At 33.0% G+C, this 18845-nt stretch overlaps 3 protein-coding genes across 8 annotated transcripts; 1 reads left to right on the top strand and 2 right to left on the bottom strand.

Moving 5' to 3' along the window:
• Positions 1 to 11225: 11225 nt before the first annotated feature.
• On the bottom strand, positions 11226 to 14346 carry LOC135141530 (late secretory pathway protein AVL9 homolog). 2 transcript variants are annotated; one of them, XM_064072724.1, is made up of 6 exons: positions 13906 to 14346; positions 13660 to 13857; positions 13387 to 13612; positions 12414 to 13337; positions 11934 to 12105; positions 11226 to 11872 (listed from the first exon to the last, which is right to left on the bottom strand). In XM_064072724.1, the coding sequence occupies exons 1-6, from the start codon at positions 13972 to 13974 to the stop codon at positions 11530 to 11532; spliced, it is 1932 nt and encodes a 643-aa protein (XP_063928794.1). In that variant the 5' UTR covers positions 13975 to 14346; the 3' UTR covers positions 11226 to 11529. The 2 variants fall into 2 exon arrangements, with proteins under 2 accessions (XP_063928794.1, XP_063928786.1); XM_064072716.1 differs by having other exon boundaries at positions 11226 to 11884.
• On the top strand, positions 12178 to 17170 carry LOC135141540 (glutathione S-transferase LANCL1-like). Its single transcript, XM_064072739.1, has 8 exons — positions 12178 to 12356; positions 14346 to 14454; positions 14501 to 14665; positions 14713 to 14852; positions 14900 to 15047; positions 15094 to 15417; positions 15465 to 15611; positions 15729 to 17170. The coding sequence occupies exons 1-8, from the start codon at positions 12340 to 12342 to the stop codon at positions 15909 to 15911; spliced, it is 1233 nt and encodes a 410-aa protein (XP_063928809.1). The 5' UTR covers positions 12178 to 12339; the 3' UTR covers positions 15912 to 17170.
• LOC135141546 (cyclic AMP-responsive element-binding protein 1-like) lies at positions 15952 to 18842 on the bottom strand. Of its 5 annotated transcripts, none has more exons than XM_064072779.1 (6): positions 18752 to 18842; positions 18427 to 18588; positions 18248 to 18374; positions 17585 to 17656; positions 17214 to 17345; positions 15952 to 17164 (listed from the first exon to the last, which is right to left on the bottom strand). In XM_064072779.1, exons 1-6 carry the CDS (start codon positions 18827 to 18829, stop codon positions 16935 to 16937), a joined length of 801 nt encoding a protein of 266 aa, XP_063928849.1. In that variant the 5' UTR covers positions 18830 to 18842; the 3' UTR covers positions 15952 to 16934. The 5 variants fall into 5 exon arrangements, with proteins under 5 accessions (XP_063928849.1, XP_063928832.1, XP_063928822.1 ...); XM_064072762.1 differs by having other exon boundaries at positions 18260 to 18374; positions 18668 to 18829; XM_064072752.1 differs by having other exon boundaries at positions 18668 to 18829.
• Between the last annotated feature and the right edge of the window lie 3 nt (positions 18843 to 18845).

Raw genomic sequence — 18845 nt, forward strand, 5'->3', positions numbered from 1 at the left:
GCCCGAGTTTTCGAAGTCACCCTTTTTTAAAAAAGTCAAAATTTTAAAAAATATATCCTGCTTTATCAAAAGTGAATACGGTTTCGTACAAACAAATTCCCTTTTTAAAAACACTTAAAATTCGTCTTTTGACCCTGTTTTTCTGTTAGGCTACTTCAGAACAAAAATGAATACGGTTTCGGCCAAAACAATTCACCTTTTAAAACCACTTGAATTTTAAAGCTTTTGAGAATACTTTGCTTCTTTAATCATTTTGTCCTGTTTTTCAAGGTAACTTTTTAATAAAGTAAAATTTTTGAGAAATTTACTGTTTTTCCAAACGTACCCTTTTAAAAAAGTCAACATTTCAAGGAAAATACACCGTTTTTTAAAAGCAAGAATACGGTTTCGTCCAAAATGAAGATAAAATTTATTTAAAAGAATTATGTGAGTTTGAAAATTTGGTGTACCTATACCGAAACGGTATACACTCTAGAAAAGGACCAAGTCTTTAAAGTCATTTAAAAAATATAGGAGTACATATACATATTTCAAGTATAAATTCCTTCAGTTAATGAAACCATGAAAATGTATGAAAATGTGTAGCATACAGCATACCTTATGTGAATCACAGACGATTAATTAGTTTTATTATTTGATCAATAAGCCCACATTTAAAACCGAAAACTTATTGTGTTAAATGTAAAACAAACACAGGTAACAAAAATATAATTGTTAAAGAAGATAAAAATGGTAAAAAATATTAATCATCAGTATGTCTTGCATGCGGTAAAAAGAAAAGTACATATAAAAAAATCGGCCTGAGGAGCCGTAGTCCCTTTCAGGGACGCTCACGAATTAGAATCAAATAAATGGATTATTGTAAAATATGCAAAACGAAAACTAAATCCACTGGAGAACCAGAATTCGCGCGAAGCGCTCATGACCGAAGGGAATTTATTGTAAAATATAAACGCTGGAGAAGAATATCAACTTGCAGAAATTGTCAATCAGTGAAAAATAATTTTAATATTTTAATTATTGAATTATTCAAACCTGCTAGGAAAAACTATGAAACACGAGTATTCCAACACAAAGGTATTGATGATACTTGGCAAATAGATATTTATGTTTTTTATAGACCAAAAGAAAAATCAGAAGATCCAAGTTATACTTTAAGAACAAAAGATGCAAAGCCGAAGACGAATGATTTTAATAAATTTAAAAAGATTAACAAGGGATTTATCTATATTCTAGTTGCTGAAGACACCTTTTCTAAATTTGCATGGGTAGAACCTTTAAAAACTAAATCAGGATTAGAAGTAGCTAATGCATTTGTAAAAATCATACAACAAGCGATTAAAGATAAACACAATCCGCCGAAAAATTTACATGCTGATAAAGGAAAAGAGTTTTATAATAAAGATATGAGGATCGTTTTAAATAAATGCAATATCAATCTTTATAGTACAGGAACAAAAAATAAAGCTTTCTTTGTTGAGAGGTTCAACCGTACTTTAGGAAATAAATTCAAGCCAATATTATATGACAGTTTTGATTGGATTTCACCACTTCCAAAAATTATAAAATCTTATAACAATTCTTATCATACTACTATTAAAATGAAACCAAAAGATGTAAATAAAGGAAATGAAAGAAAATTATTAGAAACCGTATATATGATTACATTAACAAATAAAAAACCAAAATTTGAAGTTGGCGATAGAGTTAGATTATCAAATATGGTTGACGTATATCGTAACAAATTAAAAACAAATTGGACAGAAGAAATATTTACAGTTGTAGAAAAACGTGTATATAATGTTTGGATTTATTTTGTTTCTGATCTTAATGATAAAAAAATTAAAGAGGGTATATACGAAGCAGAAATGCAACTAACATTATTATAAGAATTATTGAAATAATACAAATAAAAATAAATATAATTTTTTTCTTTTCTTTTTTTAATTCAACAATCTTTAAGTTTGCCTTGATTAATAAATTCGCTGTATTCATTTATTAACTAGAGAAAGAGTGTTTGCTAAACGTCTTTTTGCTCGTTCTTTATTGTTATACATAATAACAGGATGTTTATTCAGTAATGCGTTTATTTTTTCTTCATCATAACTATTTACATCTTTTAATTCTTGTTCCAATACATTAATTTTGTTATCTTTATGCTCGATTTCTTCGTCCATCTTTTCTATTGTTTCAACTGCAGCATTTCCTAATTCTTTTAAAATTCTGTTTTCCATACACAGTTGATTAGATGCTTTAACTTTATTGCCAACTGATAAATTATTAAACTCAATGCAGTCTTTTTTTATTCTATTTTGAATAATTTTTACCTGATTTTTGTCTGCAACATCAATTAGTGCCATTATTTATTAGATAGGGAATTTATAGTCTTATTAAAATTTTTATCAAATTCTTCTTCAGCTTCTTTTGTACTGCCAGCTTTCAGGGACGCTTTGTAATCTGATTGGGATGTGTTTGATTTGTGTTTAGATTTAATTTGTTTCTGTTTTTTGTTATACTGTTCTATATTGTTTGATTTTTTGTTATGTTCAATTAATGTTTCACCAGTGAGAAATTTTATTTGATTCCTAATTGTATTTTCACCAATTTTATTCTGTTTAGCAAACTCTTTTAAGGTAATATTTTTAGAAGTAGGGTCTCCTTTTTGTGCAAAAAAATTTAATGCTAATTGTCTTGATCGCATATTATTTAAATTCTTCACTGACGGAATACTAGACTGTGTTAATGTGTAATCTTTTTTAATTATTATGTTTATCTTTTGTTTAGCTGACTGTTCCCTTTTGGTATTATGAGTCATTTATTATGAAATAATATCTTCCTAATAAATGGATAAAAAAGTTTGTAAAAACTGCAATACTGAAAAAGATTTGGACAATTTTTATCCAAATAAAAAAAGCAAAGGTGGTTATTCAACTTTGTGTAACATATGTTGGAATAAACAATATAGAGGTAAAAAAATATTATGTAAGTGCGGTAAATTAGTAGGAAAGCAATACTATCCAAAACATATCTTACTAACATATTATAATCATTGATAAAGTTTAAGAGTTTTGAAAAAATATTTTGCAAAAACTTTTTTCTTATAAATGGAAATACAGAAAGATCAACTTCTTAAAATGAGTCTTGAGGAAATTGTAAAACTTACTAAAGGGGATTTAGAAAAAGTGGGTGAGATAATTGAACAAATGAATAAAGATATCCCGTCCTCGAGTTCACCTTTGGCCCACGAAGCTTTGCAGTTCAGCGAAGTCTCACAATGAATCGTCATTGATGAATAAATATTTTTTAACACCAACATCAGATAATGAAATTGTACTAAATAAACTAAATTTGAAAAAATTAAAAACCATTGCAAGAAGGCAAGGTTTAAAGAACTACTCAAAATATAACTCAAAAACTAAATCAGATCTTATAAAATTAATTTTAAAAGAAGAACTCAATGCTGGAGATTGGCATAACAAATTAAGCAGGATTAGTATTAAAAAATTAAAATCAATTGCTAGCAAACTAAACTTAAACATACAGAGAAATAGTAAAAAAATAGATCTATTGAATAAAATTTTAGATAATGTAAACAATGATAATATAAACATTCTTCTCAACGAAATCAAATCACCTAGTTTAAAAGAACTATTGAAAGAAGAACCGAAGACAAATCTGGATCAAACGTTAAAAGAACTAAGAAAAATTGCTAAAGAAAGAAATATTAAAGGTTACTCAAAAATGAAAAAGGCAGAATTATTACAAAAACTTGGTGAGCAATCTTTTGCATTCGAAGATACTTATTTTACAGAGTTTTCAAAAAAACCTAAAATTAAAATAATAGAAACAAAAGCTGAATACAGCAAAAAATGGAAGAAACATAAAGTTTACTATAAAGTTATATTATTGAAAGAGGAAGAATCATCAGAGTCAGATCTTTCAGACATAATTATGAAAAAAATTACTGCCATTAGAGAGGGTTTAAATGAAATGATTGAAATAGTAAAAGAGAAAACAAATTTCAAAGAAGGAAATTTATTAAATATAGTAGTTAATCACAATGATCTTTGGTCCCCTATTTCCACAGGGTTATCAAGAACTTCTGAAATTGATAATTTATTAAACAAAATTCAAAGTATCTTAACTTCAAATCAAGATTTAGATATATACGGTTGTACATTTCATGCAGAAGTTGTTAATATGCCTAGAGGTGCTACTAACGCTAAAAGATTGTTAAATATAACAGAAGACTCACGAACAAAGAAAAGTATAACACAAATTAAAAATAAAGATAGATTATGTTGTCCAAGAGCTGTTATTGTTGGATTAACTTATCATACAAACATTATAGGTACTAGGCAAAGAATATAATGATAATGAATTAAAATATATAAGAATGGGGAGAAATTTACAATCAACTTTAGCTCAAGAGCTATGTAATCAGCTTGGAGAATATAATAAAAATTATTTTACCTTAGATGATATTGCAAATATAGAAAAAGTATTAAATATTCAAATAAAAGTCGTAGCAGCGGAATGCTTTAATTCCATACTTAATATATTCGGGGTCTGAAAAAGATATAAAAATATATTTATATAAAAATGGAAATCATTTTGATACAATTGGTAGTATGACAGCTTTCTATGGTCAATCTTATTATTGTAAAAAATGTGATAAACCATATCAAAACAAAGATAAACATAAATGCAAAACAAAGGATAAAATATGCATAATGTGTTTCAAATCTAATCACAAAGAAGACTCTGAATCTTTGATTCATCGTGAGGCTTTGCTGAATTCGGGCGAAGCCCTCATGACCAAAGAGAATTCTGCTAAAAGAGTATATTGCGAAAAATGCAATAGATACTGTTTTAATCAAGAATGTTTAGAAAATCATTCTGAAGTTTGTGAAAGATTTCATAAATACTTACAGTGTAATAAAATACTCAAAAGAGGTGATGAAATGGTTGACGAAGGTAAAAAAATGATTGAAGAAGGAAATAGATTAATTTGTACAAAACCGAAAATGGTCCAAAAATGTAATAAAATTATTGAAAGAGGTAATAAAATGATAAAAAAAAGGGAACAAAATGATAGAAGAGGGTAGTAAAGAACACAAATGTGGCTGGGAAAAATGTAGAAATTGTTATAAAGAGGTTGAAATACGTAAACATAAATATTACATGCAATGGAAGCGGCAAAAAGGTGGAATCTGTCAAACAAAAATAAAAGACGGTGGTGAAGAATACAAAGTAAAAGGATGCCGAAACTGTAGTAAAATAGGTTGTACCGTAACTTTTCCTGATAAAACAAACATAAGAGTAAAATCTCACATTTATCAATATAAAGAATGTAAAAATTGTGTTAAAATACCAAGAAAGAACGAAAACGGTTATCAATGTCTTAATTGCGGATGTTCATTTAATACAACTAAATGCTCTTACACACAAAAATATTTATTCTTTGATTATGAGGCGATGCAAGAAACGGACAAACACGTACCTAATTTAGTTATAGCTCACGATTTTTACGGTAATGTTGATTCTTTTAAGACTAACAAAGATTTCTGTAAATGGTTAGTTTCTAGAGATCATAAAAGATACACAGCTATTGCATATTATGGCAAAGGTTATGATTCTTACTTTATTCTAAAATATTGCGTTGAAAACGGTATTAAACCTTTCTGCATATATAATGGATCTAAAATAATGTTAATGGAAATAAAATCAATTAATTTAAGAATTATTGATAGTAGTAATTTTATTCAAGGACCTTTAAAAAACTTCCCCAAAACATTCGGTCTAAATGAACTTAAAAAAGGTTATTTTCCACATTTTTTCAATACAACAGAAAACCCCACCCATACCTACTCTGATCTAAATAGTAATGAAGTTTTCATTCGTTGGTAGACCTAGGGGCGGAGCCTAATTGCAAAATTCATATTTCCTTACAAAAATTTACCACTTTAAATGTGTTTTAAGTTTCTATGAATAAAAAAAATCATCACAATTGAAATGGGGCGGGGGGGCGGGGCCTATATTTTGCCTTTTTTCTTAATATACATAGTATTCTTTGAATAACACCATACTCAAAAACATGTTTTTAATTTCTAGTAAAGAAATAAGTATTTTGCAGTTATTTATCATCACAATTGAGATAGGGCGGGTGGGCGGGGCTACATTTTGCCTGTTTTTTTTTAGTATGTGTAGACTTATTTCGGCAACAAGAAACTTTAAACATGTTTAAAATGGAACTTTTGTATAAGGAAATATCGATTTTGCAAATAGGCGCCGCCCCATAATTGCAAAATCCATATTTTCTTGCACAAATGTACCATTTTAACCATGTTCTAAGTTACTTGCTGTGAAAAGATGGCTATGTATATTAAGAGAAAAAAAAGGCAAAATATAAGCCCCACCCACCCGCCCCAGCTCAATTCTGATGATTTTTTTTATTCGTCGTAAACCGAGGTGCGGAGTTTAATTGTAAAATCCGTAATTCTCTATGAGAAATAACCATGTGAAATATGTTCTTAAGTAATCGTGTTATACAAAGAAAACTAAATGTATTAATTCAAAAAGAAAACCAAAAGGGAAGCCCCACCCCTCTTGATCTCAATCGTAATGAATTTTTCATTCGTTGTCAGACCGAGGGGTGGAGCGTAATTGCAAAATCGATATTTCGCTATGCCAATCTACCATTTTAAACATGTTTTAAGTTTCTTGTTGTTAAAAGATGATTACAGATATTAAGAAAAAAAGACAAAATGTAAGCCCCGCCCACCCGCCCTATCTCAATTGTGATGAATTTTTCATTCGTTGTCAGATCATTGGGTGGAGCCTAATTGCAAAATCGATATTTTCCAACAAAAATTTACCATTTTAAGCATGTTTTACCTTTCTTGTTGTGAAAAGAAGACTACATATAATAGCAATAAATCTTGTTGATTTAAACGTCGGAAACTATGTTTAATAATGCGTAAGTACTGACAGAAACCTACAGTGTAAAAAATGATGGCAGCTATTAAAAATATGAGGGTTTCTTACAACCTTAGAAGTCTCAAGCCACCCCAGTGGAAATCGAAAGTTTAAATTTTTTACATAATAAAACGAACTTCCACATGTTTCAAAAATCGTTGAAACAAGGGAACATTATCTTAATACTCGTATCTAGAACTTTAGGCCCTAGCAAAGATGAAAATTTATAGAAACTGAAACAACAAACCAGCCTACGAGAAGCATAAATTGAGAAGGCCGAAATTTTAGACTCTACCGGTCAAAAAGACAAAATAAATATACCGAGAGACAATAAAAAAACGATAAAAGGCAGCCATGGATTTTTGAAAAATCTGAAGTGTGATTCCAGTAAAAATGTTTTTTTCAACCGTTAGTATTTTAAATCCAAACAATTCAAATTCAGATGAAAATAATTTGTGTTTTTATTGTTCTCTTACATTTTAACTTTTTTAAACATTCTGTTAATTTTAATGACTGTTAATTTCTTGCAAATGTTTACATGTCGACAAATAAACAAGAAGTACCACGAGACTTGCAAACTTAAATTAAGGCTATTAATATCACACATTTTGCGTCCATTTCAATGTTACCAAAATAGAGATAATCAAACAATGAATGCTCAATTTTTATGACTTGGCTCAGAGTGCATAAAATCTTGGCCGACCGTGTTAGTAGAAAACATTTTTTTTTATAAGCTAAATTACTCAAACAATTTTGTTCAGTTGTATATAGGTAGACACTCGTGTTTGGATACAAGTATACGTATATAAACTTTGTTATTTTTCTATTTTTCTTAAACTTTTTTTCTTAAACTGTCAGTCAACACAAGAATAATATCGTGAAAGCGATTGTAAGTGAACTGAAATTTAATAGCGTTGATGTTGCAACAAAAAACGACAGTGAGATGAGATATGGAATGAATAACATCCAGACATGCTATTTTTTGTATCGTCTACAATCCCTGGATAGTAAAATCACGCACTGTTTGTATAAAAACTAAGGTGGAAAATTTTACTAGCATCCAAATTTGAAGAAATAAAGAACTAACCAAAAACTGTTTTTTAAAAATCTTGGATTTCAAGTTTTCAACTTTAGATACGATACTGTAAAGTTGAGGTTTTTTATCATGATAATTTTTAAAATTCAGATTCGGCTCAAAATATTATCGAAATTCTTTCGTCGTGACGATTGCTTATGATTATCCGTGATACTCTAATATACTCTAGTTTGATAATGTTTAAATGTCTGCACGCAAGGGGAATTTATAAAACAGTTTACCAGTTTAACTTGTTTGTCTCATTTTAAAAATTAATTAAAACGACGTCACATATATTTTTTATCAAGTATCGTCAAACGTATCCACTTCTATCCACCTATTATATCCTTGAATAAAAAACATTTACACCAAGAACTGTGGTATTTTGTGCAAATTAATAACCAGTCAAATAATTTGCAACGATTTCACAAAAATATTTAACCATTAGAAACTTAATTTCGTGCACTTTTACCTCACTGAAGACGATAATTAGAACGAGATTCAAGAGTAATCTAAATATTGCTCGCAAACTTTCTACGGAAGAAATAAAAGAAAAACTGCGAGAGGGTTTTAAAAGATTGTTATGGTTGTAACCATAAACGACACTATTAACAATTTCTGGAAATAGTTACGGCTCGAGAAATAAACTAAAGTCGACAACAGAAAAAGAGTATCAGTAAATATTGACGATAAACTTATTTGGCGAATGGAGACCGACTATAAAGAAGAAATGAAAACAGTAAAATGGAGAATTATAATAAGAAATCAATAAAATGTTTGGCAAAAGTGAACAGTCGTAAAAGAAGCTAAACTTTGTAGATACTAGGTGCTCTAGAATTTCTCCTCCTTAAATTAAAACACAGAAAACTTTAAAACGTCAAGCTTACCATTTAAGGACATATTTTTTCTGAAGTGGTCTACTATCGAATTCATTTAGCACCCGAATTTTGTATATACTTTCATTACTTTATCCATAATTATCGTAACAATGTATACAACTAGTTTATAATAATAGCAACAACACTAAAACAACTGATAAAACATATACAACTCAGATAAGTAGTAACAAAAGTTATCTGAACCTACTACTCTGCAATGTAGATACAGACCATCTGCTCTTGTTTGTTCTTTAAATCTGAAATATTTTTCATATCTTGTTATAAACGACGATTATGATTATGACATCATTTCTTGCAAAATTTGACTATAAGTTTACGACATTTCTGAGTCGTGAATATTTAACACAATCAAAATATCGTATTTTCTGATATTTTGACTCTTGTTGTTGCTACTACTACACGATTCAAATAAACCTAAACTTAATAGCTATAATCATTCTTACAATATGTACAAATCCGTGCATGGTAAAAAGTTGGAATGTATCTACCTACTCCAAACATGGAGTTTAAATAGCTCCAATGAATTAGCTTTATTTTTTAAATAAATACTTAAAAGAAATATTACCTTAGCGTGAACACTTTCTTTTCTCAATTTTGGAATTTGGAAGGATTTAATCTTTATAAACACGTTTGTAGTATGGCAACCTTTTCATATCTAATTTGTATCATATTTCGGGTTTATCAGTTTTTCCGAGAAAGTCGACTAATAAGGGAATTAACGAACCACATATTTTTATCACGAACTTTGTGCAACTGACGGAATGCTTGAAATAACCACTAGAAATATAGTTAGATCAGAATTTTGCTGAGTACTTGAAATATTCAAGTTTCGTTATTTTGAAAATTTGATTGCAACTGATTCGCTATTTTCTGACCATTCTGTGTGTAAGTTAAGATCATTTAACAAAAATTATTTTCTTCATCCAGAAGTCAGCGTGTCATAATTAACATATTTGAGGCTGAGGCATCACAATATTAACGTACTGAAATAAAATTGCCTCACCGACCATCCCTATATCCATATTTCGATGCTGACACCCTAACGGTGTTCGCTCCACCATAACAGAATGTTGTCCTAAATCCCACCCCCACTTCTCTCTCGTCTGGAGTGGGGAGAGAAGTGGGGCAAACACGAACGACTATAAATCGCGGTGTCAACCATTCACGAACTACAACCTCAGACAGTTTTTAAAAACGTGCGTCGCTCATTGATAATTATTATATTTTACGATTAAATACCCGGTGTTCAAAATAATCCACAACGTGTTTGAGTAAATATTTCCAAGGACTATGTTTTTGTTTACCAAGAAAATGAAACATCCACTTACCGTTAATCTTCCAACACCTGAAGAGCACCGGAAGCCAACTTGTAAACAAAGATCGACTTCGAAACAGTTTCTTTTGCAAAAACGCTAAAAATAATTTGTATCTGTGGAAATGGCGCCCAATATCTAGCTTTAAATATTTACACAAATTCTTACACCGTTTTCTACTTAAATAAAAACATTCGACCGCATTCTTCTTGATCGATCATTTTGTAACTTCACGGAAAAAAGAATGTTGGGTATTAATTATTGACTGCTAAATCGATATAATAGTAATGACATATTTAAATATTTGATGAGACATTTACATTCCGTCGCTTTTCCTGGTCATGGTAAAAATGATCGTCTTTAAAATTTTCCATTGTTTAATCTCACATTTTTTTCTACTTTCATCGCCTCACAAGGTAAAAGGTCAAGTATAAAGTATATCGAGAGCTACTTAAATTCTGTTTCAAAAACGGGTCAAACGTTTTGAGCATTGTTAATCAAACTGAATCGTTTAAATTTACATTTTTACAATTTTAATTGGATACTTACGTACGGGTTTGTACTGAAACGTTTCAATACATGCCAGTTTGCGTGCATATTCATATACGTATAGATGTAAAAAAATCGCATGCAATAGTTCCAAGTAATCTTTTTTACTATCACAAACGAATTGGTCGAGTTATATAAGGGCGCCGACAAAGATCTGGAATTTGTTATTTTTGTAACGAAATGGGTGTTTAAAAGCTTGTGATAAGAGTTTAAATGTCGCAAAGTCCACTCGTTTATCTGTAAAATAATTACGCACGATTTACCCGACTGGTAATAAAGGGTTTCCAGTTCACCGAAAATAGAAAGTTTGTGGTTAAAACTGTTCTTAAATTGTAGGTTAGCGGAGCTTAATTCGATCACCGCAAATGCAATTTTGGTGGATTCGCCGGGAAAATAGTCGAATGAGAACACTTAAAATCGTAATAATATTTATTATGTATAACTTAACATTACGTAACAGCCAAATAAAATTTCTCATAAAATGAAAAATACAAAAATAAAAAAAGGAAAATGAAAAGTTTAAGTACTTACAATAACGGTTCATCTATTTTGATTCTACAATGCACGATTTGCATAATATTTTAAAAATACTTTGTATTTATATAAACTATTGAATGTTTTGAGTCGCCCTACGGGAATCGCTTGTAGTCTTATTTAGCATAACAAAAGATCACAACAATAACATCAATAAATAAAACCCACCAGCTTGTGTTCTTTAAACAGTGTGAACTTCCCCAGGCTGGTGGATATTATTTGGCAAGGAACACTCAGACCCTCCCTCACTAAAACTACTTTTGTCTATATTACCATTGCTTAAGTTTTTATTAATACTTTTTGGAATGTTTTGATCAATTGTGGAATCTTCTATCTGCATAGTATTATCAGGAAAAGCTTCCAAAGCTTTTTGAACAGGTTCAGGGCTCACTAATAAATTACTCCACCAGTTCGAAAACACCCCCTTCGCTTGAGAAATCGCCCCTCCCACGGCTTTACTCGTCGTCGCCACGGCTCGCCCCGTCGAAACCATCGCTTGATTGAACTTCCTGCCACTATCCGAACTTTGCATAGTGCTTAAAATCGCAAATTAGTTCTAACAAAGCAAGCGATATCAACTCTTACTGCGCCAGTCTTAGTTTCATGTCAGCCACTGAAAGCTGCCCGGCAAAGGGATGACCGGGATTTACGTCTAGGATTCCTGGGTTGATCCCACTCAACCATATTTTGTAATTGTGCGTCTCTCTCCAAGAAGAGACGAAATTTGTGTTGAAATGTTCAATTTCCTTACTGCCATCTAAAATCAGAACTTGTAACTATTGCATCAAGTGTCCAAAATAAAAAAAAATTGACAAGTTATTAAGTCACTTTAGGTAAAAGTAACCGTTTTTATATATTATTGTTAAAATTATGGTCATTTACGTCTGAACTTGTTGTTTTTCGTTTCAGTAATTAGTGACACACAAATTCGGCGAAGTGAAATTCAAGTAAACTGTTCGCTAGTTTTTCAAATGACACAGCACTGATTATAATGGAAAAATGCGAATGGTGAGTAACACGTTCAGTTTTAAATAACCACTCTATATAATTGTTATAAAGAGAAACCTTGTAAGAGTGAAGTCCGCATAAGGCAAAGTAAATATATTCGAAATTGCGTCCTGATCCACTCGTCGCCGCCCTCCCACCCCACTCCGTCCAAAAACACGTCGTGTCTTTCTTCAGAGACATGTTTGACCACATAATCCGCGAACCGTAAGTCTTCTGTGGTCAAATGTAGCTGCTTTCTCAATTCCACGTCCTGGCACTCTATTCTACCTGCATCTATATCTACTAAAACGTCATACAGTTGACTTTTTTGTTTAAATAAAATATTCGTGGCGCCTACAACATATCCCCTTACGTTAATATCAGTCAGTAAATCTAAGTATGGCAGTGATAAATAAGGGAGGCACATAAAACCCTTGGTGAATATGGTCAAAGGAAAACCACAGGAAGAAGTACTAAGGTGTGCTAAATATGCCATATTATTGTGTACTGAGTCGGCGATCGTGTCCGAACTGAGCTCCCTCTGCAAACTATTATTCTTCCCATTCAAATTTTCCTCATTATCTTGTGCTGACTCAGTTATCTCAATTCCGACTTCCGTGATTCCTTTCACTTCTTTCTTATCTTCGTTTTCTCTGTGCTCCAATATTTTCATTTCTTTCGTTTTGACTTCATCGCTAATTATGTTTTGATTAGTATTGTCAATGTTTTCAATCTGAGTTTTAACAGGACTAGAACTTTGGGAGTTATCACTATCGGAAAATTCAGGCATCGGTGACATTGGTCGCGATAATCGTATACAGGCTGATTGGCCCATGCCTTTCTCAATCATTTCTGGGAATAGAGACGTTAAAGTCAAGATGGTTGAGCAGAGAGGGTGAACCGGCGACTTGTAAAAAATCAATCGCCGTTCGAGTAACAACAATTTGAATAAAAGCACGGCTTTGTGCCGCCACTGCAACACGAAATCCCTTGCAGATAAACCTAGAAAGACACCTTAAAAAAAGAAAATTTATAACTTGTGGCTACCAACCAACAAAAATTTGTTGATGAAAATCGTTTTGAGTTAGAACTGAGTTTAAGTGGTGGTATGTGTCCTCTAATATTGAGACTTTACTAAAATCACCCTCGTCAAAATAAGCGTGCGTTATAAGACTCATTTTCACTTGTATTTGTCCGTAGAGAGGTATTTTACTCAGAACACAAACTGACTTTTGAATAGTTCCTCTAGTCATGTCAGAAGTGCGATTTTTTATTTTCTATAAAAACAATAAAAGTAAGGTGATGATACTAGTGCGACACGTACCTCTATTGGTATTTGCCTAAAGCAAGAAATACCAAATACTGTTTGCCTAGGGTTAGTTAAACTAGGTAAGTGGAAGAAGACTGTATCATCATCGTAATTATGAGATCCATCAGGTAAAGCAAGTGTGGGAAGATATTTCCATCCCGGGGGACACTCGTTCGGGGAGCCTGGAACTAGAGGTGGAAATGAAAATTCCACCTACACATAATTAATTAATCACGCAAAACCGAGTAGGACAAACCGAACCTGACAACCCTTTTTATGGTGAAATCCAACCACAACCACGTATAAAATGGGCCCTTCTTTCATTTCCATCACTTTTTTCACAAAATATTAGAGAAAAACGTTGCTTTATCAACAAAATAGTGGTTGGCTAAAAATGACATTGACAGATTTTTGACAGGCATTTTTAGTGACACAGTGAGGGCAATCAAACTAACCACAAAAATCGATTACCAAATAAGTTTAAATAAAACAATCCTCTGCCAACAGAATGCAACATACACCATATTTACTCGATTTACGACTTCAAAAAAAATATACAAAGAAAAAGAAGCACTAAAAATGCGAATCGCGATATTACGTAATGTGGCCAAAACTCCCTAGATGTTATGACATTGACGTTTTGTTAGTAAATAAGTTGCTGTCAAACCGGTAAATAAACAAAACAATATTAATATTTTCAGGGGTTTATTTAAAAGAAAAACCTTAAATATGTCGCGAGACAGGTTTTTCGAAAACCCGTTTGAAGACTTCTGTGAAGACACGGCTTGTTGTGTCATCGACAGTGGACAGGTATATCCCAGGAAACCCAAACCCAACTTTTACGACTTGTTTACAGATAAAGTGTGATTGCAAGGTGGCCTGTAAACTGGAAGAAAAGTGGAAAAATACTCTGGCGCAATTCAAACACCTTGATTTTAATGACTATTCTGTGTATACAGGAACTGCCGGGATAGCGCTGCTAAAATTAAAAAAAGATGATCAAAGCAAGCAAAATCTACAGGTATAGGACTTTTATACTTTATATTTATAACACCGTGTGTCCTGTAGGAGGCAAAAGAGCTTCTATCTTTGCATAGATTGCGGAAGAAGCGACACACGTTTTTGTGTGGGGACACAGGTCCACTGGCTATAGCTGCAGTGATTGATTACAAATTGGGTAATAAAACGTACATGCAGTGTGTACAGAGGTGGGTACTACGTTTAAGTAACATTAAAGTCAAGTGTGCGCTTTTAGTATTAGAGCGATGGAGGAGGATGTACTAAATATAAACTCTGATTTAGCCAATGAGTATTTGTATGGACGCGCCGGGTATTTGTTTGCGGTTTTGTATGTAAACAAACACATTTCGCCCCCGCCTTTTGATGAAAACTTTGTCAGAAAAGTATGTAATTTTGTTTGTTGGTTTTGCTTGATTATTGCTTTTTTAGATCATTGAAAGTATTCTTATTTGTGGAAAAAACGAGGCGAAAGCGGGCAATTTTAAATGTCCTTTGATGTACCAGTGGCATGAAAGTTATTATTTGGGTGCAGCGCACGGGTTGGCCGGGATTTTGTATCTACTTTTACAGGCTAAAGAATATCTTACAGAAACTGAGCTTAACACTGTTATCAAACCTACTATTGACTATTTGGATGGTATGAGGTTCCCAAGTGGAAATTTTCCTTCTTCTATTGGCAGAGAACAAGATAAATATGTACAGTGGTGTCACGGGGCGCCCGGTTTCTTGTACTTGTTTAGCACAGCTTACAAAGTATGAATTTATATGTGACTTAAGTCTTGTATAAATATTTTTTCAAGGTTTTTGGCAACCCTAAATATTTACAAATAGCCTTAGATTGTGGAGAAGTCATTTGGGCTAGAGGTCTTTTGAGAAAAGGGTACAGCATTTGTCATGGGGTTGCAGGAAACGCCTACTGCTTTTTGGAGCTGTATCAAACTACTCAAGTAATTATATATTTTTTTTGGGTGACGCGTTTCACCAGCTACGCTGTCGTCTCGGATTAAACAACTTAATTTAAAGCTCCTGTGAACTCAACGTGTAAAAATTGTGATTTTTTTTAGGACGAGAAGCACCTGTATAGAGCGATCAAGTTTGCAGAGTGGTGTTTTGATCATAATCAGTCTCGCGTCGAACATACTCCTGATCGGCCGCTTTCATTATTTGAAGGGGTGTCGGGTCCTATGTATCTCTTCCTTGATCTTCAGCAGCCTATGGAAGCTAAATTTCCGGGGTATACTTTGTAATGTTGCCATTCCGCTGAAAAAGGAAAAATTAAAATGCGAGTAAATAAAATATCCACTTTATTACAATAAATCATTCAACTAATACTTTTAACATCTAATAATAATCTTATGTACAATTTGTTACCTACCAAAATAGCAAACAAGAATTTATATGGAATAACAATGCAGACTACTTACATTCCATACTGTCTGTAAATAACAAGGCATCATTATTTAACCAGCAAGGAAAACAAATGGGTCAAAGGAAACAATAGATCCATAAAGTTACTTTGGGTGCAAAAGTACTTAAGATATTTCCATTCGATATGTAAAAATATATTACATACATACATTTATGTACACTCAGTAAGCCTAATAGACCATTAATTTTTCCATTTTTTTTATATTAAATATTTTGTAACATTACCACGAAAATAGCTGAAGGGACTGATGGCACATAAACTGAATTGTAATGTTACCAAATATTAGTTTTATTTAAATTAAATCTAAGAAGGCACTCCATCAGGTCTGGACAATTGAAAATAAATAGTTTATACAACAGTTGTTTGTTACCAATATTTACATCGGCTCTTATAAAATATATTAATTGTTTCACAAGCCTTTTCTGTCCAATATTATGATACATAATATACAATGTTGTATTCAACTGGAGCACGTACGAAATAAACTTTCAATTAAAAATAACAATTTCGATATTTACACTATTTAACCTAGATGTACAGATCATAAGTAAAATGCAATTTAAGATATCTCATATCATTTTAAACATTAGTCCAACGTTCTATTTTAAAACTTTTGAATCTTTGGTCAACTAAATCCTGAAAATTTGACACCATACCCAGGTAACGCTTAAACCAAGCTATGAAGAAAAAATCGAGCATGTGCACAATTAAACAAAAATTTGACATTGCACTATTCTTGTAGTTACATACTGATCAACCTTTATTAGCATAAAGCTATACTACTCGGCCAGTTTCCCTTGGTAAAATAGTCCTTCACCACTGTAAAAACAAAACACCAACCTCATTCTGTTTTCTGTTGGCAATAAAGTTCTTTTAACGATTTTAGTTCGTCTATTAGCGCTTTGTTTTGATTTTCCAACACCGCCACCCTATTTTCTAGGCACTTTATATACTCTTTCTTTTTTCTTCGACACTCTCGCGCCGCTTCCCTGTTTTTTAGTAGCCTCATCTCGCGCTTCCTGTCCTGGTCCTCTCCGTTACCGCTGCCGATGTTGCCCCCTTGTGCTACTACTGTAATTATGCGTTAGACGCGATTCGCAGATCAGCGATTGTTACTTACCGGGGACGAAAAATTCTTGCCCTTGAGCGTATTGCACGATCGCGCCACCTGCCGTCGAGTTCGTCATGGTTAGAGTGTGAATACCCTGTGCACCTTTACCCCCTGATATTTGTATCGCTGTTCCCGGCAGCACTGTAACAAAAGAACGTGTATGTAGTTTTTCGAAATTTGATTTCGTAATTTCGGTTATTTTATGTTTAATGAATGAAATTATAGCACTGAAAAAATGCATGCTAATTAAAAGTGTACAGAATTGACTGAATGAGATAGATAATCTGATGGTCTATACACTTTTAGGAAGTGTTAGTGGACTAAGTGCTTGGGCTAATCTGGATGGAGTTAGGTGCTTACATTTTTCTCGTTAAACTAACCTGTGTGGTATGGGATAGAGTGTGAGGACAACTCACTGTCGGCTTCTGAGGAAATTTGTTCAACCTTGGTTTCTGTGAACACCATCGTCTTTATTACTACTTGTCACCTTATTACTGCACAATTTTGAAATGCCCATGTTTACTTAGTAACAAAGAATCCAAATAAAAAATATCCTTTTAGCCCATGCATGCAAATTCAAATAAAATACGATCAAGTCAGATTCCACATTTGGATAAAACAATAGCTCTTATGGCAACATAAAATATCAAGACGTGAGTCACAATTTACGACACTGATAAAACCGATACGCTGATACGTTATATTGCCATGTTAATAATCCATAAAATGAAACAGTCTATCCATGCACAATTGGAAAACAGAAAACGTTCATGGGTATGGAATGATTGCTGCAACAACACTCTAAAACGATGATAAAAAAATTAACCGACCGCAAACTGAACAGTATTGCAACAATCGCATCGGGCTTCCCACCCATACCCACAATCCAGCGCATGCAATAAAAGAACAAAAAATAAAAAAAAAATACCTCACACTTAAAACAAATACGTCCTTACAAATTACTGAATATGAACTGAACTAAAAGAAGTGTTAAAATTTCCAAAACATCAAGAGCCTCCCAAGACATGCAAAAAATAACATACCAGCAATCTCACCCCCGCCAAGATCGTTGAGAATCTTCCTGTATGAAGGCCTCCTGGTCAACAGGTCCCTCCTCTTTTTGGGCGATTCCTCCTCCGAGAAGCTGTCGTCACTCGCCGTCTCCACAACCTGCAAGCCCATGTGTCAGAACCGCGTCAAAATAGCGTCAAAACTGACTCACTTTGACCTGCAGCGTCTGCAGCCCGCTGAGACTCCCTTGCGTGGTCTGTATGACTGAATTTGGTTTACTGACAAGTATGACGTTTCCTTTCCCTAGCATAGGCTGTATGTTCGCGGCCGTTTGTATGACGGATTGCTGGTTGGGTTGTATGACGCTCTGCACCTGCAAACCAAAGAGCTGGTACCCGTTTCTGATTTGGGGAGGGGGAGGGATCATGCACGGTGGGGTGGGAGACCCCTACCTGTGCCTGGGTTTGAGTGGGCAAAGTTAGTTGGACAATGTTAGTAGCTGTCATCAGATGGGACTGGGAGTTTGAGACCCCTACCGATGCGATGGGCGACTGTGGGTCCGGCGATGGGGCCAGTGGATCAACTGCTCCGTTCTCTTCCACTATCCCTTCCATTGCCTAAGTACAAAAG

This window comes from Zophobas morio, unplaced genomic scaffold (genome assembly GCF_036711695.1).
Source record: "Zophobas morio isolate AGI-343-1 ecotype UQ-CSIRO unplaced genomic scaffold, CSIRO_AGI_Zmor_V1 ptg000004l, whole genome shotgun sequence".
NCBI classification, from domain to species: Eukaryota; Metazoa; Arthropoda; class Insecta; order Coleoptera; family Tenebrionidae; genus Zophobas; species Zophobas morio.